This window comes from Camelina sativa, chromosome 20, assembly GCF_030686135.1.
Source record: "Camelina sativa cultivar CO46 ecotype springtype chromosome 20, ASM3068613v1".
In the NCBI taxonomy this organism is placed as follows: Eukaryota; Viridiplantae; Streptophyta; class Magnoliopsida; order Brassicales; family Brassicaceae; genus Camelina; species Camelina sativa.
Genome location: NC_141899.1, coordinates 14,002,783 through 14,026,545, shown reverse-complemented (window position 1 = coordinate 14,026,545; position 23,763 = coordinate 14,002,783). Strand labels below are relative to the sequence as shown.

The window sequence follows — 23,763 nt, the reverse complement described above, 5'->3', positions numbered from 1 at the left end:
CCCCAAATAAAATAACCAATAGTATTTTATTGTAAACATATTCATTATAAAATTTGCCGACTCTTCATTTCTCATCTCACTCCTTGACTCTTCCCCTTCCCAACACTCTTCTTCTTCTTCTTCGTCTTCTCATCTGTCTCTCTCTAGCGTTTGGAGGGTTACTCAAAGCTAATTCAGTCTGCAAAATCTAAGGTATCTGAAGTTGATTTCACTGCCAAAACTTAAGAGTTGTTCATCTCAAGGTTGTAATAAAGTCTATAAACAGTTGTCTCTCCGGTTTTGGCTTGTTATATGCAAATCGATCTACATAGATTTTTTTACTAAGTGTGGTGTTTACATGCACTTGTATTAGTAGATGTATATGTTGTAGCTTTAGGTACTTGCTTTCTAAAGTTACCAAACCACAAAACTTTTTTAAAAAATTTACAATAAAATGTAAAAAAAACCTCGAATCCATGCATGCTTCGTATCCATGTTTTTTTTTTTTAATGGGTATCTTCTCTTCTGAATCATGTGCTTTGAATTTCAGATGAGTAAGAAGAGACCGACCGAGAGAAGATTGTTTCCAGATGATGATGATGGTGGAGGAGATAAGTTTTACAGGCTCAAGGTTCTTTTGCCAAACAGCACTAGTGTGACACTCACACTTACTAACCCTGAGCCTAAAAAGAATTTTGTTAACCTGGTGAAAGATGAATATGACAAAACCCGGAAAAACTGTGTTTTGTCCGGTAAGAAGAGGAAGCGGGTTGATTGGAATATGGCTGCTAAATCTTATCTCGAGTTTAACGGTGAAAAGATTAAAGAGACCGTTCGATTTTCAAAGTTTAAGCCCGATTTGTGCAATATCATACGTCTAGATGTGGGTTACTTTTTAATATTTTCATTATGCTACTTTCTCTGTTTTTTTAGTGTGTTGATTTTGCTAATTATGATATAACTATGTGCCTTGATTGATCTCTGGATCAGGATGGGTCTGGAGAGGGGTCTAATATGTATGAGGTTAGTTTTTACTACATAGTTTTTGCTATGTATAATTGTCTCCTTAAGCTTTGTTTAGTGATGTTCCTGTTCTTTGTTTTTTTGCAGAACATGTGGGATTTAACACCTGATACTGATTTGCTTAAAGAACTACCACAAACTTATAGCTTTGAGACAGCTCTTGCGGATCTAATTGTAAGTTTCTCAGTCAAATTGCATGTAATATATTGTTACAATTTTATGTGTTCTGTGAAAAAATTTGCTCTTATTGACTTAATACAAAGTTCTTTAAAGACTTTTTTAAGTGAGTCTTTTATAGGTCTAGTGCAGGATCACTGTAGTTAGGGTAAAGGGTTTTGTAGTAGATTGTAGCTAGTTTGACAACTCAGCAACAATCTGGTAAGTTCGTTAGATGAGAGCTGACGGTTTAATAGGAAATTACCGTAATTTGGTATTCTAGACGTGGTTTAGCGTTATTCTTTCGTTAACCGGCTTGGGGTCTTTCTAAAATCGGTCTTGGAGTTCGTCTTTCTCCGTCAAGGATCTCGGAGGAGTTGGTGCGTACTGATTCGGAGTTTCAAAAGAAGATTTCGAATCTCAGCACGAGAAATGGAGCAGTCTTTGAAACTCGTGTGGGAAGATAGTGCCTGAGAAGGTTGAAAACTTGAAGACATGTGTCAAGATGAAAGACACCCTCCAGGTGCTCGATGAAATGACTCTCAAAATAGCCTTTTTGAGTTACTATGTGTTCGAGAATGGATGAGAATAAGCCAAGAGGTGAAGACTTATTCCGTTGTCATTAGCGGCAGCTTTTAATGCACTTAGGAGGTACTGATTACTAATTGGCAGGGGAGGGTTTGTTACAAGTATAAATTTGTATACTGTGGCTGCTCCAAAGACGAATCTCAAGAAGCCACCTCATTCTCAGCATGAGGACAATCTCATATTCAGGCTGGCAGTATTGTATGAGTCTTTCTTGTGTTAGTCTGGTGCAGGATCACTCCTATGGAGTTTGTAGTAGTCTGAAGTTGTGTTAACAGCTTGGGTTTAGATCTGAGATTCTCTCGTTAATCAAATTCTCTTTATGGTGTAGTTGTTTGGTGAACTGAATAAAAGTAGTTTGCTGGTTTAGTTATTTCATTGTTGTGATCTTTGCTTGGCTTCTTTGTGAAATGTAACTCCACGTCGTCTGGATCATCCTGTGATATAAGAGTTTGATTGACATTTTTAGGATCATATGATTGGGTTTGACTGTGTTAGTTTTCTTGTTTATGAACTCCAATTTTCATGTTGCTGGCTTATATCACAGGATAATTCTCTGCAAGCTGTGTGGTCTTGTTCGCCCGGAGATCGAAGACTGATTAGGTTTGTTCTTGTCGTAAAAGGTCATATACTTCAAATGAACTTTATCTTTTGATTTCATGTAATTGCTTTTGCAGTGTCGATGTTCTCGGTGATCGAATTTCAATCTTTGATTCTGGTCCTGGAATGGACAGTAGCGACGCAAATTCTATTGATAAATGGTGAGAACATCGAGTTCAATATAAGTAACTTCACAGTTCAATCAAATTTTCCTTACTCAAGTTCATACCGCGAGTTTGATCTTGAAGTAGTCTTCATTTTCTTAACACTGCGCAGGGGGAAAATAGGGGCTTCATTACATAGGTCACAAAAATCCAAAGCTGTTGGAGGCAAACCACCATACCTTATGGTACTTAACACCGCCTCAAGAATCTTAGAAGAGTTTTTGCTCGCAGTTTATAAATTATCATGAGTCTTTCTATTTTGCTATGTAGCCATTCTTTGGGATGTTTGGATATGGAGGTCCTTATGCTTGTATGCATTTAGGAAGGTGAGTATTTTACTAATCTGAGGAATGATTGTCTGCCTTCCTTGGGTGCATTTAACTCTCTTCTATGGTTAGGCGTACTTTGGTGTCTTCAAAGACGAAACAGTCTAAGAAAGTATTCACCTTGCAACTCAATCGAGAAGCTTTGATTGACAATCGTTCTATCTTGGGAAAAAACTGGAAGGTGATAATACATTCATAATATATCATCGTTTACTGCTTGTCATAGTCTATGTCATTAAATGGTGGATTTTAAAAATGTGAAAGGTTGATGGTGGAATGAGGGATCCTCTAGAGGAGGAATTCAAGTTATCACCTCATGGAAGCTTCACAAAGGTACACGACTTATGTTATGTTGCTACTTGGATTTCTTGAGTTTATCTCTGTTCACAAATATATTCTCCATGTTTGTTTATTCATATCCTGCAGTGATACCTTTTTATTAAAGAATTATGCTGTAATGACAAGATTGTGCATAAGTTAAAGTTTTTTGTGCTGTTCTAGAATCCTATAACAATCTGTCCACTTTGTGACCTTAATCTATGCTCCTCTGGTTTCATGAATCAGCAAGTTGTATTATGTATCTGTTTATCTAAAACTGCTATTCTGTTTTATTTACAGGTTGAGATATTTGAATCCGAATGTAAAATGCCAGAAATAGATCAACTTCAGTGCAGACTTAAGGATATATACTTTCCTTACATTCAGGTTTTCGTTGGCTAATATTAATACAAGATGTGGTGATCCTTTTATGGTGTTTCTTTGTCGGAAGTTTCATTTTTTTTTGTCAACCTGTAGTGTGATGAAATCTCTAAAACTGGGAGGACTGAAAGGCCTGTAGAGTTTCAGGTGTGTCATTATTTCTAAAGATGTTTGGGGTTAGGCAGTATTAGTGCTCTTAGTTTCAACCTTTTTCTAATTTCCTTGGTCGTTGTCCAGGTCAATGGATATGATTTAGCTGAGACAGTAGGTGGAGAGGTTGCCACTACCAACCTAAACTCCAAGGGTCGAGAATTTTGGTTTCAGATTCGATTCGTTCACGGTGAAAAAACAAAAGGTATCAACCCTTTAACAGTTCAAGATGCTTCATTTCAGTTAAGGGTCTGGCTGCTTTTGCTCCAGTATTTGGTAGCAAACAGCCAGAGCTATCTATCTGAAAATATGATTAGATATTTTCAAAAGAACAGATATGATTGGATTTACAAAAGTTTATGCCCTCGTAAACAAAATTGCAGTTGTGAGTCTAACTTACATAGAGATATAGAAACAGATGAGTAACATACTTTATATCGGAATTCTCAAAGCTAATGTAACTTACATGGAGATATTGAAACTAGGGTTTAATATACTTTTCTGTAGAACGCTGAATTAGAATCCAGAATATTGATCATATCGTTTGGAGTCTTGACAATATTTTTTTTCATACAGGGTCATTCCAGGAGGCAAACGCTCGCCTCAAGTTTGCTTATCTTCCAATCATACGGGTATGACGATCCTTTCCTAAGAAGCGAACTTGACCATCGGTTTACCTTTCTTGAAACTGAACACTTCAAGTTCTGAACTATGTATGTGACAGGAAAAAGAGAGTATTTACAAAGAGAGCAGTACTATTATTCTGGAAAGCTTCAAAACTTTAAGTCGTCTTTATGTACGAAGACTTGGTCGTCTACTCCCAGAAGTATCTTGGGTTGGTCTTCTTTGTTCACCATTAGTTTTTCTTCCTGGAGTATTCACAGTTCTGTTACCAGAGAATGTTTTGAATGATGTTTGACTATTTTTAGTGCGTCAAGGATTTAAAAAGGTTATGACTGTGGGTGAATCCTTGCTTCTGTTTCCAATAACTATGTAGGCATCAATTCCGTTTATGGAAAAGGGGGACAGAGCCACTACTTTGCAGAAATCGTGTCAAAGAGTGATATGCTTCGTCGGTATGATGCCTCGCACTAGTCAATTGTATATTTATCTGTTTGAAATTGTTCTATCCGAGCATGTTTCATGTGCACTCTTTGGTGGTTACAGATTTGGATGCTGGTTTTAGCCCAACGCCTTCAAAAGTGAGCTAACATTAACCTTGATTCGTTAATCTTATTAGTACAATTTTACATGATTATTAAACATGTTTTTGCAGACCGATCTTGCAAGTCAAAGCCCCTTCACTTTGGCTCTGAAAAACTTTGGTAGTAAATCAAAGGAGAAGGATAACGGTTAGTTTAAACCCATTTGAAATCTTAGTTTGCTCTTTTTCTTGTATCTCAAATACATTTAATTCTATGTTTTTACAGATGTCAGTTTTGTGCTACATAGAGAAGGAAAATCTTTAGTACTTGGGCAAGTGGACCAGGATTATAAGACTTGGGTTCTTGAGATGCATAAGACTTATGATGAAGAAGAGGCGTCAGGGGAAGACGACGCAGTCGTTATTTTTGATTCCTTGAATAACAAAGCTCTTCGCATTTCGCCTGATTGTGAAGGTATGCAGCTGCAAACGACCATGCATGCCTAATGCCTTCATTAAGATAAAAAATAATTGTTTGGTATAACCATTTTCAAATATTTCCAATGAATAGCCAGAAATCTGCTGTAAAAGCTTCATGATATCTGTAGTGATAATATTGTCATCTTTTCTTTATTCCTTATATAAAATTATTTGTAACTGCAATGCTTTTGAATTCTAGCTGTGAGGGTGCACAGTATTATGAAGAGAAAAGGGATGTCATGGAAGCGTGGACAGAAGATCAGGATTCTGAAAGGTGCATGTGGAGGGGTTCACAAGAATGATGTCTATGCGACAATTGACTATTTTCTCGTTGAAGGTTTCGACGACGAAGCAGGCGGTAAGTACCTTCTCAACTATAATTTTAACTACATACTAGAACAATGTTGAATTGATCTGTCTCTATGTGGTTTATGAGCAGGTGATGCCCGGATTATATGCAGGTGATTTTTTTTTTTTTTCAATTTAACTAGTTCTGAATACTAGAAGAGTTCACTATCTCCAATTCTTGTATTCTGAATCTGAATATTTGATCTAGGCAAATCAATTACTCTGAAGATGAGGGATGCATTCTTTCAATGACTAAAGAAGTTTCAAGATTGGAACTACGAAGTTCTTCATCTTTTCCAATCAGTATTATTGACTCTGGAATGGTCAAACTGCTGAACCCTTAAATCATATTCTTTTTCTTTGCATACTCTCTTAACTTCACTCTAAAGGATGTTTTTGAACAGTGTCTACCTTTAGATGAAATTGAGTGGAATAGGAAAATTGGGAAGCAACGGGAAAAGGATCCATCGAGAATTGATTTGCTGGATGAGAAAGATTGCAGAGCATTGAACATTGATGGGGTAGGAACGTTTCTTTTCTTACTAAAAATGAGTCTGATATAGTAATAGGGTTTGCTGTTATAGTATCATTAACTTCCAGATAACGTTTTATTTATGAACATGCCATAGGAATCATCATTTGGTGATTCAGTGCGTGCTGGAGAAACTCCCCCGAAACAGATTGTTGCAGTTGTTCGACCTGCTAGCTTCACATCTTCAAAAGTGTCGAAAAGGTTGGATCAGAAACATATTGTGAAGATGGATGGAGACATGCTCATGGAAGTAGAATTTCAAGATACGAATATAAAATCAAGGGATATGAATACCAAAATTTTGTATTCAGATCACTGTTTTCCTACATCCTTTAAGGGGTTTCAAGGTCTCTACATCTTTCCACTTGAGTCAAAGCACCCCGACATGTTCAATAAAGCTGGCATTTACAACTTTTGTTTCTCTATTGTAAGTGATGCTATAATCTTTATCTGCCATTTAAGTTTCTCGAACCAAATTTTCGAACACTTTCCTTTCAGGGAAAATCGATTACTGCTAAGAAAAAGGTGGTTGTTGAACCGTCTTCGAAGGTGGGAAGTTGGAAACTTGCTTCTAATCTTGAGTTCACGGAGCAGTATAATGTTCAGTAAGACTTTTATATTCTTCAGAACGGAACACACATGTGACCTTTCTCTTATTCCTGCACTTACGATCTCAAATTTAATCAATATAATGGTGTGTCTACAGGGTGGGTTCTTCACTTCCTCCTTGCTCTATCGCTTGCTTTGATGAATATGAAAATCAGATACCATTCACTTCTGTTCCAACTCTGGAAGTTGAACTGAAAGCCAGCCCCGGATTCGAAAGAAAGATTGAAATGATTGAGGCCAACCTGGTAGATGATGGAATTCTCAAAGTCGAGGTATTTAACATCTTCAAGCACTAATGTTATGACTATTTTTGTTATCGAGAGAGGGTTAGATACCAAATTAGGCTCCTAGTGGCTGCTGAAGAAGACCTTTGATGGCTGTTGAATTTCTGGCAAAGTCTAATTTTCTGAAACTAATGCAGAATATGCTCGTTGAGACTAATGGGTTAGATCAGATCAGGCCAGATTATGATGCAACCTTAATGATATGCTCAAAGGACGAACCATTTTCCGTCTCAGTTGCTTGTAAAAGTAAGCCTAATGCTCTAATTTTGTATTGTAGCAGTCTTTATATGTCTGTGCTACAAAATCTTGTAGTAAGATACGGGAAGGAGTATCAATATACACTTAAACGTGGAACAAAATAAGATCTGGGAGTGTATCGATCAGTAATGTTACTCCAACTAAATGACCTTTTTGTAAATTTGACTTTGTTTATGGAACTGAGAAAATTGACAACAGTAGGAAGTGTTTTGAGATACAAACTAACCTGATTTAGTAAGAGTACTTTTGTGTAGAATGATTATTTAGTTCACAATCTTTTCATATTCCAGTTAAACCTGGGCCTATGAAGCGTGTTGTTGAGATGTATCCAGAGGCTTTGGAAAATTTGCTTCCAGATTCTACTGTTCAAAATTATATCTTGGAGGTATATGTAATAAAAGTTCTATACATTTTAAGTGTTACGTAGTGAATCATTCCACTGAGTACAATTATTTTTCATGCAGGTGTTTGATGGATACAATAACCATGTTGCAGAAGGGACTAATGTTCAGATTTGTACTGAGGGCTATTGCATCAAAGACTCGATGGGCTTAAACCAAAAGGTGCGAGTAGCTTATTTTCTTAGAATAACCAACACTCTAGGATACCATATTATAAGCGTAGTTTCTAGTTCATTGGTCTGTTTGGTGACTGTGTATTGACAAATGTTCTATTCACTCTTTAAGCTCATTGATCATGTCATAGGTTGATAGTTTTGGCTGCGTTGATCTGTCAGGAATTCTCCAAGTAACGGCCGGCTATGGGAAATCTAGTAACATCTGCCCACCATTCTTTTGTAAGATGTAACAAAAAATATCTTCTAATTGTCTAATGTATTTTTTTTGCTTTTTCTGTGTAGTATCACTCTCGGTTATGTCTGGTATTGATGAGATCTTCAAGAAAGAGTCTATAATTGAGAAACGAGAGCTCAGGCTCTTAACAAAGGTAAGTATCCGTAAAATAGGTTGATTGTTTCAATGCGTTTCTCCTGTTCTGAGTTCTGTCTTTCATCTTCAGTCCCTACACATTTCTCATGTTTTTTAATCCTTTCTCATTCTGAAATTGATTGTTTTGATCAGCTGCCCGACTGCTGTACTGCTGGTACAAATCTTACAAACCTCAAGTTCAAAGTGACGGATTCAGATGGTGTTATTGATACTAGTATCCATCATGATGAAAATTCTGGATATTTTCATACCATGAGCACTGAATCTGATTCAAGCAGTGTTGAGAGTGAAGTCAAATATGCATTTGTTCACGGGTTCTGCAAAGTTCCTACACTTCCCCTACCTGAGAGCGAGGGTGACTTTTCTCTTAGGGTTTTCCATTCTCGATTTCGCGAGATTCATATGAGCTTAAAGGTAGAAATTTGTGGACTGGGTTATCTTACAATATGTTTTTACCATGAGTAGAAAATGCAGGTTGTTGAGAACATGTCCTCTTAATTTACAGATTCAGCTAACGCCTGCTCAAACATTTGAAAGAGATGAGATTGGGTGTTCTACACCTTATCCAAGGATGAGTTTCACACCTCAATCAAAGATGGCTTCAACCACAAATTCATCGGTGGCTCCAACTGCACAAACTCCATGTTCACAGTTTAGAGTTTTGAACATTAAGGCATCGTCATCGACTCTCGGTAGCCAAACTGGCCTGATGGATATGGCACAGTTCACTGAGGTATGGCCATCACCATTTGAGCCACAAATATTGATCTTTACGTTTCATTTATGCCTTAGTAAAAGCAAAAAAAAATCTAGAATGATCTAACTTTTGTATTCCGAGTTAACATCTCAATTTGAAAATACTCCCCTTTTCCTGCAGAGCTTAAAAGAAAAACTCATTAGATACAGTGAACACAGAGTGGAAGTAGATGAGCGTCTAAAATGTTTGGAAGCTGAAGTAAACCAGGCTAAGGAAGAGTTTAATACCTTGCAAGGTAACTATTATCTTGGTTTAGATCAGACTGAAGTTGCAAAAGTTTGATAACTATGATCGGGGGATTCAAGTTGCATTGATGTTTACTGAACTGCCCTCATCTTTTTATTCTGAAAACACTTAAAGCTTAATTTAAGAGTTTCACAAAATCGTTATTAGAATTTCAATAATTTTCTGAGACAAAAGAATGGCAAATGGTAGCACAAACCGACAATTCTTACCTGTTCATGTTGCCTTTATCACAGCTTCTCTGGAACATCTCGGTGCTACGTTCCCAGAATGCCTATCCACAAAAGAATCAATGATGAAACAAATCGAAGAGAAGCATCCTGACACTGCAGCATCGGTTTTCTGTTATTTGTACAGAAAGGGTGCCCCTCCGCAGTCACTGCTTCTGTCAAAGAAAGGATTGTTTGGCCTTGTAGCTATTCTTGGTTCAGTTGCCTCCACCTCCCTTAGCAGGTGAAATCAATTTATCGCCATAGTTTACTGATCATAGTGTCTACACTCTACACTTGGGTCAAAACTTTTGTATCTGAAGTTATATGGTATGACAGGGTGTTGTCTGAATATTTGGGAGAAGACTTGATGCTCTCTTTTAGGCCTGGGCATTCGGTTAACCATTCGGTTTCGGTTCGGTTGTATTCGGTTTCGGTTATTTTGGATATAGTAATATAGTAACCATTTGGATATTTATGAAATTTCGGTTTAGTTCGGTTCGGTTTCTTTCGGTTCGGTTTCGGTTTGTTTATTTAAATAAATAACCATAACTAACATAAATTATATTAACATTAACCAAATAAACCAAATATAACCAAAACTAACCGAATATAACCAAAATTAACCAAATATACAATAACAAAAATACAAAAAAGGGAAAAATATTGATTCAATTTTACAAAATAGTATTTAACTTTGTAAATTCAAAATAATAACATTTACATATATTGATTATTTAAAATATTTAATTGTTTTGAATCTAGAAATAATTTATATTTTAAGTTTATTTTATAGTTTTGCATAATATTAAGTATATAATATTTGATATCTTCTAGGTTTTCGGATATTTCGGTTAACCATTTAATTGTCGGTTCGGTTCGGTTCGGTTTCGGTTAGTTTGGATATAGATTTTTACTAACCATTCGGGTATTTGAAGAATTTCGGTTCGGTTCGATTTAGTTTTTTCGGTTCGGTTTCGGTCGGTTATTTGGTTATCGGTTATTTTGCCCAGCCCTACTCTCTTTGGTATGCAAATCGGCACAATGTGGCTCGAGTAGTGCTGAGTATCGCAGGCTTCAATCTGAAGCTGTTAGACTTGGAAGATCTATAACCAATCATCGGTTTCATGTTCTATGTCTTGATGCAATTAGGTATTCTTTCAACTTTTGGATAGCTGCTTAAAATCGTTTCTGAATGAATCATAAAAGTTTTTTGGTGATCTTTTCAACTTTTGGATACCAACCATGCAGACCTTGGAAGGATGGGCTTTTGGAAAACGATCCTCAGAAGAAATTAGCCATGGATGACCCGAAGCTGTCCGATGGAGATCCCATACCGGGTTTCAAAGGCTATGCCGTGAACATGATTGATTTGGATCCAGTGGAGCTCTGTATACAAACATACTCAGGATACGGGCTTAGAGAGACGTTGTTCTACCATCTCTTTGGGAATTTACAGGTATATGAGACTCAAAAGCAAGTTGAAGCAGCTCTTCCACACATCAATGGTGGTGGTGCAGTTTCTTTAGATGGTTTTATCGCAAAAGGAAACGGATTCATATATTCCGGGTGCAGGTACATGACTTTCTCTTGATCCTTATATCCATTTCAGTTTTTGCATTTAAACTGTAATGCTCAAAACTTGACAGGGAGCTTATAAATTTCCAAATTTATCTTCGTTTCTTCTTTTTGTCTAGCTTTTGAGTTTTATTCTAAGCCTTGATATGTAACTGCTGTTGATATGATCTTTGGTTTTTGGATCAGCAAACCGGAAATTCATTTCCCGATCACAGTAACAGAGAATGAAGAAGAGAAGCTGAGAAAATTGGAAGCAGCAAGAGACAGAGTGAGAATGGCAGCGAAGAAGATAGAGGAGGAGAAGTGCTCATTGAGTAAGTTAGACAAAAAAATGAAGAAAACAAATGAAGCTTATCACAATGCAACGAACTCTTTAGAGCTAATCCAGACTCTGCCCCATGAGTTATGAGTTAAACTGAACCTAAAACGATTCAAACAGTGATGTTACCTGTTGGTTAATCGGTTTTTTTTTTGGTGATTATAATAAGTAGTCACTTTTGTTCTGAAGATTTATTTATGTTCACCAATTCTTTTTCAAAATTATTTTCTGATTTTGTTTTATAATATTTTGCTGCTATGATCTTTTTAATATACAGATATTCAGAACCGAAACAAACGTATGTATAAGAAAATAGCCACATAGATAGAATATTTCTTTTATAACCATGATGATAGCAAAACCATGTTAAAAAAAAGAAACGATCATTATAGCAAACCCAACTTTGTATTGCTCGGTTTTACATCATAACAAACCCATCAATCCAACCGACAAGAAAAGAAAGATTGATGGTAAATAAAAAAGGGAAGAGACGTATATATGAAATAGGGGACGATTTATCAATTTTACAACGTGATTTTTTCTTTTTTTGATTAGTGAAAAGATGGGTCGACTTTAAATGATATATATAGGATGAATGGTGATATTGGTTAGGACGGACAAATCTGTATGTAGATTAGACTATTTTTTATTTACCACATCAAGTACAATTTGCAATGGTACAGTCCAAAGAAAATAAAAAAAAACTACCGTGAATCAACTGCTAATCGTTTTATGTATAAATAAAGTTATTCTGCACGATTTATTGTTCGCCTTATTTTTAAAGTAGATAGATTAAACCTCTGACGGATTTTGTTCGTTCTGACCGGCACCATTCAAACAATATTCTCTACTTAAACTGAGACAAAAAATAAAACTATATGGTTAAGAAAAACAAAGAAAAGTCGACCATGAAAAAAGCTATAAAGGTTAGGCACATGTAGTTTAATCAGAAATGTTAGGCAAGAGTAGGGATGTGAATTCGAGCCAAAGCTCTCATTGTAGGACGGGTATGAGTTGACAAGTTTATAAAAGCTGTGTCTATTGTAGAATGTGGTTACTATAAGTCTATAATAGTAGACTCATAGCAAATTCAAAATCCTCTAAATTATTTTATTGATGTTTTGATTGTTATGAAACGATTTAAGTCGAAGAATGTAAGACATCTGAATTTACATATTATAGTTCACAAAGTTATTTTAATTTTCCTACCATTGGTTACATAAACATATTAGTTATTTTCTATAATTCAAAAACATAATAACTATTACAAAAAGACATGTATAAAGTAATTATCAATCATTTGTAAAGCTTTTTGATATTATATATATATATATATCTTATTATATAAAGTTGGGTTTTGAAAATTAGTCATTAAAAGGATTTTGACATGTGTCAAGTTATCCATCTCAGATTTTGACATGTGTAAAAGTTAATATTTAATAAGAAGAATTTAATTATCATAAAAATAAAATATTTTGTTTAAAAAATATTAATAATGTAAAAAGATAATTATCTTACAGAATTTATAAAAAAATACAAAGTTTTATTAAATAATTATAAGAAGATTATATAAATATATATTATAATATTATTTAATTATTTTTAGTTTTAAGTTATTCAAAAACACTGCTTTCAACTTTGTTTAGTTGAGATTTTTTTTTAATGAGAAGGTAAATTTTTGTTATATTTTTAAACCAAAATTTTCTCTTACTTTCTCCTTTTTCAGTTGGAAATAAGTAAGATTAATATGCTGACCCAAAAAATAGGCTAATCAAACACAAGCTTACAATAAATAGATAAATAGATTGAAAAAACATAAATCATTGTTGATAGATCCATAGGAGCTCAAAGACTGTGACACCCTGATTTGTGGAAAGGTTTATAAGAAATTGATTTTGGCTACATATGTCACCAAAATGCACTTATTTTTTTGGTCAAGGGTCCTGAGAAAATTTCATGATAGGTGACCTTCCTGGAAATGATTGTCGGAACTGTGCAAGTGAGGACAAACCACATGAATAAATGGATGACCTCCCAGACGTAACAAACCGGCCATCAAATATGGGTGGGTCCACGAGCCAGAAATAGGTGTAGGGCTCACTTAGGAAGGTGAGCCCATAGACTGAGAGTGGACATGGGCTCACTAAGCAAGGTGGCGGTTGAGGCGTTACAGAGACAGAGACTACATCATAGTGTGTTAAAGACACTTCCACGAATACATTGGGAAATTTAACATTAGTTACTATCAAAAAAATTTTGTCACGTTAGAAAAAGATTTTTACTTTCATTGGTTGTCGGAGCAAGCCATTTTGAGATAACAAAAAGACGTGAACATGTTCTCTTTACACAGGAGGAGGGCAGAGCCGAGGTTCTATCTATGGTGTAGAAGGTTGAAAACAAGGTTATCTCCCCAATGGAGGAAGGTGGAGGAGGTTTGACGCAAGGTTATCTCCCCAGGTGAGGAAGGCAGAGCCAAGGTTCTCTCCATGGTGGAGGAGGTTGGATGTAAGGTTCTCTACATAAAAGATAGGGGCAGAGTCGAAGTTTTCTCTGTAGTGGTCATACACTATTGTGATAATACATAATTGATTAGTATATTATGTAATATATTTTTTTTTCAAAACATTTTTTGAGCTAACAATTTTAGTAATTAAAAAACTATGCAGAAGTGAAAATAAAATAGTTGGCTTAATGTGTTCATACAGACATTTTATAGGTATGTGAATATATTTGAAACATAGAGTATATTTAGCTGTAAAAAAAATATACTTTTAATGGTAACATATAAAAAAAATTTGTAAATGGATATAAATCAGTTTATTGTAACAAAAATAAAATTTATAAATAACGTACAACAAATTTTAATATAATTTATTAAATTTTAAGCCCGCACATCGGGCGGCTCCTCATCTAGTATATTATAATAACAATATATAATAACAATATAATAACAATATGGTGCTTCAGAAAATTATTAAAACTTCAGATGACATATTTTAAAATAACAACATTTCTGTTTATGTTATAAAAAAAATTGTTTCTGTAAAATAAGAAAATTGTTTCTGTCATCTGATTATCTGTCAATAAGAAAATAAAAAGTGTGGTAAGGAGGACTCGTGGGGCTTCAAAAATAGTTAAATTTTTTGTCATAAACGGAAAGGTTGAGGAAACAATAATTTATAATTCACAACAACAATAATTTATATTCGTACTACAACAATAACAACATTATACTATACTAGTTATAGAAAAAAAAATTACTAAAAAAACAAAATATAGAGAAACCGACATAACATCGCGATCCATCTGCGTATCAGCGCATGGATGGACACAAAACCAAACCGATGTTGGGAAGCTCGTCTTCTCTATTTAATAAGCTCTCATTTTGCCCCTTTTCAATTTCATCATCCTTCCTACCCCCACACACATAACTATTATTATTATTATTCAAGATTTGAGAGAAGTGAAGAGGCGTATACAATCAAGAACAGAGACAGAGACCGAGAGATTCACACATTTCTCAGGTTAGTCCTGCTTTTTTTTTATTTATTCTATTTTTATCTTTGTTTCTTCGATCCCCACCCTCTGCCCAAATGCAGCTTTCTTGCTATATCTTGCCAAATTGCTGGGACAATCTTTCTTATCTTTCCAATGGCTTTTTGTTTGGTGACATAATAAAAGATTATCCCCTCTTGAGTTTTTCTTCAATAAAAGGTTCAAAATATGTCCTGTTCTTAAGGAATCTAGTTACAACAACTTACAAGATTTAGCGTAATTCGGTTAAATGTTTTTTTTATTTAAAAAACAACCAAACCAAACCGGCTATATTGAGTGTCTAGTTTCCATTTATATTCCAAATGGAAGTGGTTTTATTTTGGTTTCAGTTCGTTTCAGATTACCAAATTGGGATCATATTCGGTTTAGTTAGTACAATCATTTTAAAGAGGGTAGAACTATGCGGTCAAGCTTTTGTACCACAGGATATCTTCTTATTAGCTTTGGTGGGTGGGTGTATAAAACTAGTCGGAAGATTTTTGCCATTTTAACATGCTTTGAGTTTTGCGTTTGGGATTTGATAAACACTTTTGTGTTTTACGGTCAAAGGAGTTAAGGAGATGACAAAATTGGTTTTCAAGTCAATACTTGCAAGTTGCAAGTTGTTTATCATTGACTATTTAAAATACTTGAGAATCCTATAATTAATTAATCCCCAAATGTCATTTTTTTTGTTGCATGGCCGGTTTGGTTTAAGCAATAAAATCTTGAACCTTTTTGTAAACAACGAGATGAAAACCGGTCATGATCATTTGGTGGCTCCACAGCAAGGAAAACAAAATTTGGCCCACAAAATTGTCCGAATTTTTTCTTTTTAATTAATTATTTACATTAAAAAAATTGTGATAGAAAATCTCTTACACAGTCTACAGTCTACACCACCACCTCCATTTAGGCATATATAGTTATATACTGTATGTTACTAATGGATGGTTCTTTTGTTATTTTAGCCTTGAAAATAATTACTAGATTTGAGGTTCCAGGTCCAAGCTTTGCTTGCATATGGATCGCGGACCGGCTTTTGTGTATATGGTTATATATAAAAAAAACGACTTCACTTGGATAAATCATAAATCTACTCTAAAAAGAAAAAAAAAATCATAAATATACTTTAAAAAGAAAAAAAAATCATAAATATACTCTAAACCTCTGTTTTAGTCGGGTGGTTGAGGTAGGCCTAGCGCATAGCAAGAAAATCGAAGATTAAATAGGGATTAATCGGGAACCAGTTTTAAGATTATTTTATATAATTAATTAAATATATATATAAGACTAAATATATATATAATTCTATTTACGTTAAAAGAAAAAATCAAATAAAATATAAAACTATAGTATTATCTTTAATATTACGGTAAACACATAAAAACATAATTTTAAAATAAAATTTTATGATTTTTATTAAAAATTTGTGCATTGGTTATTGTAAAACATCACAAATTCTTAATTTAAATGTCTCAATAACAGAAAAAAGGTTGATCTATATTTGGCTCCAAAACTAATTAGTATATTCATCAAGTGGGAAGTATTCGGAGTAGACGGATTATAATTAAATTACACAAGTATAATTAGATAATCAATGATAGGTGTGAATTAGTCATTAATCGAAACGGTAAGGATGGACCTAGCGATTTTTAAAACAAGGCTCTAAGCCACTTTCGTTTTAACATTTTGATGAAACGCATACAATTTCCTACAATTATTGAATAAAGCAACAAAAAGTTGTCTCATACTCGTGATTTTCAATAAAGTATCACTTTGTATTATTGCATAAACGGGGTCCGCTCAGATTGGAACTCTTCTCTATTCATATTCGTCAAAAATCCATTTTGCTACCTCTAGAGATCTTTAAACGCTTTTGGTCGCTTGAATGTGTTCTTGTGATCGTGTTGGACAAATATAGGTGCAGATTTATTTAAAAAATAGCTATTTACTAGAACAACATTGACTGATTCATGCACACGTATACGTGGAGCAACATCGATTAAGATTTGATCCGGTATTTGGATTTATGCGTTATCTATACATATACATATATCATAGTAGACTTTGATAAGTTATCTCTGTTATTAGGAATATAATAAGTAGGACTAAACAAATCTCTCTCTTATCTGTACACCTTAGACATACGTCATTGATTATCTTGGCTATTACGGCGAGTTGCCTAGCATCTTCTACGACTTATATAGTTATATGACTTTTGGTTATCATTTTGTTTATTTGAATCATTACTAAATTATAGATTAAACAAGGCAAAGGCTGTTTTCGTTCTAGTTTTTGGCTATTTCGGTGAATGAATAATGTATGGGGAGAGCCTAATGTAGCTGTTGTGAAAGCTACAGTACAACTATCTTTATTATAATGGGTAACTTGGCCAACTACATCTTGTGCATTTTATTACTTTTTAAACTATAAACCAATGACATAATCGTCCGTATATAGCCGTCGACTTCTTTTGTATATTACTAAAATAAATTTGCACAAACGTCTTTATCAAACCTTTAAATATCAGTTTTTTTTGTCAGACTCTAAAAAGTTTTCAGATTTGATAAATTCTGCTAGATATTATCACGAATTCACGATGGTTTTAATGATATTCTAATAATACATATACACAGACATACATAAACTTGGGCATACGCTAGTGTTTACTATGGCGTGTACATGTAAACCCCGTGATATATTCTTTATTTCGTTTTCGACGTAAATTCTGAATTTCGTTACGAACGGTAACCTCGTGTTGAGTTTGTCAAAAAAAAAAAAAAAAAAAAAAAAAAGAACCAATTCGTGTAGAGTCTGCCAAGAAAAGTCAATAACGTGGCAAAATAAGCCATTTACACTATAGTTAATTGCACTCAGTTTTAATTGGTTTGTTCTTGGACTTTTTGTTTTTGTTTTTTTTTTTTTTGGTAGAAGAACCAGCGAAAATGAAAGTATAACTATATCGATTATTTATGTGTGGCTGTAGAGTGAGAAAAGCAAAGACTACTATACTAACAGTTGAGAGAAGGAAGGTGTGGTTGTATGGGCTGCTCTGTCTCGAAGAAGAAGAAGAAGAATGCAATGCGCCCGCCGGGATATGAGGATCCCGACCTTCTTGCCTCCGTTACACCATGTCAGTTTTTTTAATCTTTAAAGCTTCTTAGTATCATAATTTCAAAAATGTTATAAAAAGTGTTCTAGAATTTGGAAAAACAAAACTCTAATTGTATTTTACTTTTAATATTGGGAGGGACAATAGTTACGGTAGCAGAAGTGGAAGCTTTGTATGAACTGTTCAAGAAGCTAAGCAGCTCAATTATCGATGACGGTCTTATTCATAAGGTTTAATTATTCTTTCGTTCTAAAAGTGATCATACATAAACTGCAATTAGGCAATCTATATGGCTTAATTAAAGTTTAAAAGTGTGATGTTGCAGGAAGAGTTTCAGCTGGCTTTGTTCAGAAATAGGAACCGGAGGAATCTCTTCGCTGATCGGGTATGTTGTACATTACGTTATTTATCTACCTAGACTATAGAAAACATATGTGTATATTTTATATAAAGTTCTGTTTTACAATATGTTATATATACGCAGATATTTGATGTATTTGATGTGAAGCGAAATGGAGTGATCGAGTTCGGGGAATTTGTCCGGTCTTTAGGTGTTTTTCATCCAAGCGCACCGGTCCATGAAAAAATCAAATGTAATTCTTCTAACCCCAAGAATAGTTCTTCACATTCATTCTATGTTTTAAGTACTCTATTATTTTCTTATTAAGTTATCTGAAACTGAATTTTATCATGAATTTTCAGTTGCTTTTAAATTATACGATTTACGACAAACTGGATTCATCGAGCGAGAAGAAGTGAGTCCATTTATTTTTCGGTACCCGCCAGCTTAAACAGTTTTGACCCCATACTAACTTTGTGTGTCGTCTTGATCTAACATGTATACCATAATGACCAAAATTGTGTTTTGTTTAGTTGAAAGAGATGGTTATTGCGCTACTTCATGAATCTGAGCTAGTTGTTTCCGAAGATATGATCGAAGTAATGGTGGATAAGGTAACCCATCACTTCCACACCGTTGCAAATATGTTTATAATCATCTTAGATTCTAAATATAATATTGAAAAATATAATCTTGAATGATAAATAATCTATAAGGAAATGGTGGTATATGTTTTGCAGGCTTTTGTTCAAGCAGACAGTAAAAACGACGGAAGAATTGATATAGATGAATGGACAGATTTTGTATCCTTGAATCCGTCGCTCATCAAGAACATGACTTTGCCATATCTAAAGTGAGTTTATATTAACTCTTACTAATTTATAATGGTTAAGAGTCTAATCTCATATGTTTCAACGATCATGACCAACGTTGAACCAAACCGACCTATTTGATGAAAATCAAAATGATTGATCATATACAATTCTTGGTAAAAACTGTAGGGACATAAAGGGAACTTTTCCAAGTTTTGTTTCATCTTGTGAAGACGAAGAATTGGAGTTGCAAAACCTATATTTCTAAGATAATCCATGCAAGGAAGATAAAAGGCCATCCTTGTCTCCTTCGTCACTGTTTTTTCATTTTACATTTCACATTTTTGTACAAAATCTTAGATAAGATGATAAGATATATATAAGCTAGAATTTGAAAATGGCTGTTTAGGCAGGTCTTGGTAAGGATCTTGGACTTGCCTTGTGTATATGCATACTATGCTAGATTTAGTACTACCGACTACGTTTTATGTGGAACAAGTGATTCTTCCAATTCACATATAGAATTGCTCCAAGTGATTCTTCCAGTTCACATTTGAAGTAAAGTTTTATACATTTAGTATAAAATACTCTTCAAAACCCCCGACATACCGATCTAAGCCAAAGGCAAACCGGTTAGGTAAATTGGGAATTCGCTTAGAACAGCGAGATGGGCCTTCGAGTGAGGGCCTGATGAAGTCGACCGGCCCAACAAGAGCAATCAGCCGACTTCCAGGTCGTCTTGCGAGACCGACCTGACATCAGAAAAATAAATTTTCCTAATTTCAATTTAAATCATTAAGAAAGTAGATATATTTTGTAATCTAGGCCAGCATATAAATAGAGGGGTATCCCCCTCCTTGTAAGGCATCCATCAATTAATACAATAACATTAGTTTTTCATAGCTCTTGAGTAAAATCGTAACTTGTTTCCCAAGAGATTTCAATTCCCTTTTCCTTTCCAGATTTAATCCGATTTTGAGAGAGAGTTCTTTATTAAATTTGTTTCCCCCTTCAAACAAATTCATTGTGAGAAACCTAATTTCTACACCACCCCAACTTCAACTCTCTAATCTACTTCTTCCTCCTTCACCTCTCACTTATCTCTATCTCAAATTGTCAATTGGAAAGATTATATTCTCCGTTCATTCGGCATGTATTTGATCGTTTGGTGCTGAATGATCAAGATGGAGTTTGACTCTTTGATTTATTTCAATTTGATTTATAGAACCATATATTATCATTGCGTAGGTTTATTATGTGACGGTAAACCTTGAAGATGGTTTGGGGAATATGAGAGATTACAAATTCTGGAGGATGATATTCATGAGTCCAGAACTTCTTTACGTCCTATTTTTGTGTGTTTTTTTTAAAGACACTTATTTTCTTTATCTTTATACAACTGTAACTCTTGAAAGTAATTTTTGTTATATTAAATATATAATAGCCTTAGTTTTTTTTTTTCTATTTCTAGTCTTTTACAAATATTTACTCAATTATTATATGTTATGATATAAATATCTAATTCTATATTATGTAATGTCTATTCATATTTTATTTTGATATTATTATTGGTTGTATTTTTTTCATTTAGTTTTTGGTTTATATTTAGTTTAAATTATTCGTTCTTAATAATAATAAAAATATTATAAAAACGAGTGAATTAATTGATGCATTAACTTTAGATTTTATTTTACTTTGATGATGTGGATTCATTTGTTAAAATTGAAAATAAGAAGTGATGAGGTGGAGGAATGAGAAGAGAAAAAAACCAATTTTACATATATAGATTCTATTACTTGCATCGCCAAAAAAATATCATTCTCCGCAAACTTTAAGTTTTTCTTGTTTGATTCTGTTCTCATGTAAAGGTCAAAAGTCAAAACCAAACCAATGGAGTCGCATGCGGACCATGCGATTAGTTAAAGAGGTCAGTACAGGTTAAACTTTTTGACTTTAAATACCAAGTGGATTTTTTTGCGAGCAAAAAACCAGAGTCACAAAAAAAAAAACCAAAAGTCAGTTTTGCGCCTACTTAAAAAAAACTAAGAGTCTGTTCTGGGCCTACTTAAAAAAAAAAAACCAAGAGTCAGTTTTGGGCCTATATTGGTCAGCACACTACACAACAAACAGTGTTGCTCGTTTTGTTCACGCTAAAATCTCATTCTTTGATTGATCTCTCTTCTGAGCGATTCTCTTTTCAAGGTAGATTACTTTTTCTTCTACAGGTTCATTTGTTTTGGTTTTTGGATGGACCATGTGACGCACAAGTAATTGGAGTGTATGTCTGTAACACCCATACCGTCATAGAAGACGGGACAACGTGTAATCCATCCGGTTTGGCCAAAAATGTTTCTTTCTTTAAAATTCACCAACGAACAAACTTCAGACTGCAACACCCTTGAACTTACTAACCTGGGAAAAAGGGAAATAAGGGGGTGAGTAAATAAGTTTACTCAGTGAGGAGATCAAACTCTGCCCATTGGACATACAATAAACACGTTCCGAATATAATCATCAACCATTACGTAGCATAGATTCAGAATGTTTATCAAACAAACAACAAACAAACATCTTATTTCTCCTCAATAATTTTTATCTTATTTTATGCACTTTTGTGGCAACTACCACATTTAAACATTTATATTTCTTTACATTACTTAATAAGTTTTACTTTCCTTATAGGTTTGGCCATTATCACTTTTTCTGGCTTACAAACCCCATTCCTGGAAAATCACGGCCCATAGCTCGATTCTTGCCGTACTGCTCGTCAGCGGTTTATGAGCTGCAATGAACCCATCGGTCCATTACAGTCCAACATCCTCAAGTATCTTTTCCTTTCTCATTCTCATGTATGTTCATAATTGTATTTATAATATAATATATAAGTTAATCCATAACACCATATCATGTAGCTAATGTGCTTCACATATATCATGTTACTAACAACCTACTTTATCATGCATACAAATCCACACAAACACATTCAATTAACAAACAATTCTTGAGTCTATATTCAGCAACTATCAAAGAGTACATAAGGAAAGAGGTTACTGCATATCCGCAAATACCACCCTCACCTTAGCCATTGAATTTAATCCTTGGTTTAGAAATAGCAACAACAGGATCCTGCTTTAGCAACACTCTCGCTCTGCAATGATTCAGATGACAACAATCCATTAAATAACCCATGATTATTCAATTAAACCAAATACAAACACATACCCCGGTATAACATTTCTATGCTTGACTTTGTGCTCCTTAATTAAATCGATCAACCGCAGTTTAATAATTAAACCAAACCAATATAATTATCCCCAATTATACATGATCGCACAACACCACGCTTTCCACGTACTCACATAATTGAGTTCGGTAATGGACCTTAGTTACACAAACTATTTCCGGTTTAGTTGGTTTATGCTCCCGGTTCAATAATCAACACAACAACATGCACGAGTGTTAGCTTAGCCGCTTACCTCTCATGCCGTTCACTCTCAGCAATTCTCCTCGACGGTTCGACGTGACAGTTCAAGCTCACTGTGATGTGCAATCCTCATGGCTCAATAATATTCAACAAAACCAAGCAACAATCATAAGATAAAGCCAGCAATCTTCTTGCACAAGTTACAAAGGAGATCTAGGTTTCCCTACCTCTAATGGCTTCGGCAATGGCTGCCACTGCTCCGATAATAGTGACTGACGTCTCCAGTGACAGCGGCTAATACATGGTAACAAATCCAGTGATATACGATGGCTTGCTCCCCAACGGTGGTGATGGACGGTGGCTAACGACAAGTCTATCGTGACCTCTTCCTCTCTCTCTCAACAATGACAACAAACCTGAGGGGTATTTTTTTGGGGAGGTTTAGAGGAACATTATTTTGCTCTGCTGACGTGGCAAGGGCGAAAAAACAGGCGATTAGGGTTTTATTGCTTTTTGGCCAAGAATGCTGCCGTCGGCGGCTTCTCCAGGCCGTGATGAGGTGGTTCTGGTGAGGATCAAGGGATCTGATGTAGGGGAGAAGGGGATAACGGAGAAGGGAGGATCTGGGGAGGTTTTGGGAGAGGTTTCGTCGGGGGAAAGTCCTTCTCAGGAGGGTTTAAAAGAGGTTTCATCGTCGGTCCCTGCATTGATGGTGAAGCGATCATTCCTGCAAGTTGCTCAGAAAAGGGTTTTTACACAACATAAGTTCCTGGTCTCGGAGGTGGATGGTCAAGCGAAATTCATTGTCCCGAGAGAGGTTTTTGAGGGTGCTAAACCTCTTTGGGAAGATTTTGCTATTGGGAAGTTTCTCAATTTGAAGGCTTCGCATGTTGGAAAGATTCACATGATGTGAATAAGATTTGGCGTTTGGGGGACCGGTCGAATTTGATTGATGTTTTCGCGGTTAACGAATCCACTGTCAAGTTTCGTATTCGCCATGGAGGTATGCGGCAAAGGGTTCTCAACAGAGGGATGTGGAATATCATGGATATTCCCATGATGGTATCTCAGTGGACTCCATTTGCAGAGCAGGCTCAGCCGGCTCTGAAGTCTGTACCCCTGTGGGTTAAGATGACTAACATTCCGCC

At 34.9% G+C, this 23,763-nt stretch overlaps 2 protein-coding genes across 8 annotated transcripts; both read left to right on the top strand.

The window, feature by feature from the left end:
- The first annotated feature begins 62 nt into the window (after positions 1-62).
- On the top strand, positions 63-11,611 carry LOC104770816 (structural maintenance of chromosomes flexible hinge domain-containing protein GMI1-like). 6 transcript variants are annotated; one of them, XM_087506657.1, is made up of 39 exons: positions 63-192; positions 530-862; positions 970-1,002; positions 1,090-1,176; positions 2,291-2,346; positions 2,421-2,504; positions 2,620-2,692; positions 2,778-2,833; positions 2,906-3,014; positions 3,098-3,166; positions 3,452-3,538; positions 3,629-3,679; positions 3,770-3,887; positions 4,259-4,314; positions 4,407-4,517; positions 4,680-4,758; positions 4,850-4,884; positions 4,959-5,034; positions 5,113-5,301; positions 5,506-5,664; positions 5,746-5,767; positions 5,863-5,977; positions 6,059-6,175; positions 6,284-6,613; positions 6,685-6,791; positions 6,893-7,067; positions 7,217-7,325; positions 7,628-7,722; positions 7,802-7,900; positions 8,043-8,109; positions 8,197-8,282; positions 8,417-8,698; positions 8,790-9,017; positions 9,162-9,276; positions 9,521-9,737; positions 9,833-9,866; positions 10,512-10,645; positions 10,745-11,068; positions 11,258-11,611. In XM_087506657.1, the coding sequence occupies exons 2-39, from the start codon at positions 530-532 to the stop codon at positions 11,478-11,480; spliced, it is 4,740 nt and encodes a 1,579-aa protein (XP_087362783.1). In that variant the 5' UTR covers positions 63-192; the 3' UTR covers positions 11,481-11,611. The 6 variants fall into 6 exon arrangements, 4 of the variants coding, with proteins under 4 accessions (XP_087362783.1, XP_019097222.2, XP_087362782.1 ...); XM_087506656.1 differs by lacking the exons at positions 63-192; positions 530-862; positions 970-1,002; ... (2 more) ...; positions 10,745-11,068; positions 11,258-11,611 and adding exons at positions 1,440-1,758; positions 1,831-1,944 and having other exon boundaries at positions 9,833-10,001; XM_019241677.2 differs by lacking the exons at positions 63-192; positions 530-862; positions 970-1,002; ... (2 more) ...; positions 10,745-11,068; positions 11,258-11,611 and adding an exon at positions 1,296-1,758 and having other exon boundaries at positions 1,831-2,346; positions 9,833-10,001.
- A 2,960-nt stretch (positions 11,612-14,571) lies between these two features.
- LOC147918848 (calcineurin B-like protein 4) lies at positions 14,572-19,686 on the top strand. Of its 2 annotated transcripts, none has more exons than XM_087506207.1 (9): positions 14,572-14,914; positions 17,914-18,060; positions 18,187-18,269; positions 18,365-18,424; positions 18,524-18,632; positions 18,742-18,794; positions 18,913-18,993; positions 19,120-19,232; positions 19,381-19,686. In XM_087506207.1, exons 2-9 carry the CDS (start codon positions 17,970-17,972, stop codon positions 19,457-19,459), a joined length of 669 nt encoding a protein of 222 aa, XP_087362333.1. In that variant the 5' UTR covers positions 14,572-14,914; positions 17,914-17,969; the 3' UTR covers positions 19,460-19,686. The 2 variants fall into 2 exon arrangements, with proteins under 2 accessions (XP_087362333.1, XP_087362334.1); XM_087506208.1 differs by having other exon boundaries at positions 14,633-14,914; positions 18,352-18,424.
- The last annotated feature ends 4,077 nt before the right edge of the window (positions 19,687-23,763 follow it).

Coding starts and splice junctions, on each gene's coding strand:
- LOC147918848 (XM_087506207.1), top strand. CDS start 17,970: ATGGGCTGCTCTGTCTCGAAGAAGAAGAAGAAGAATGCAATGCGCCCG. Junction 18,994..19,119: donor TCGAAGTAATGGTGGATAAG/GTAACCCATCAC, acceptor TATGTTTTGCAG/GCTTTTGTTCAAGCAGACAG. Junction 19,233..19,380: donor ATGACTTTGCCATATCTAAA/GTGAGTTTATAT, acceptor TAAAAACTGTAG/GGACATAAAGGGAACTTTTC.
- LOC104770816 (XM_087506657.1), top strand. CDS start 530: ATGAGTAAGAAGAGACCGACCGAGAGAAGATTGTTTCCAGATGATGAT. Junction 3,680..3,769: donor AAAGGCCTGTAGAGTTTCAG/GTGTGTCATTAT, acceptor GTCGTTGTCCAG/GTCAATGGATATGATTTAGC. Junction 5,665..5,745: donor TTTCGACGACGAAGCAGGCG/GTAAGTACCTTC, acceptor GTTTATGAGCAG/GTGATGCCCGGATTATATGC.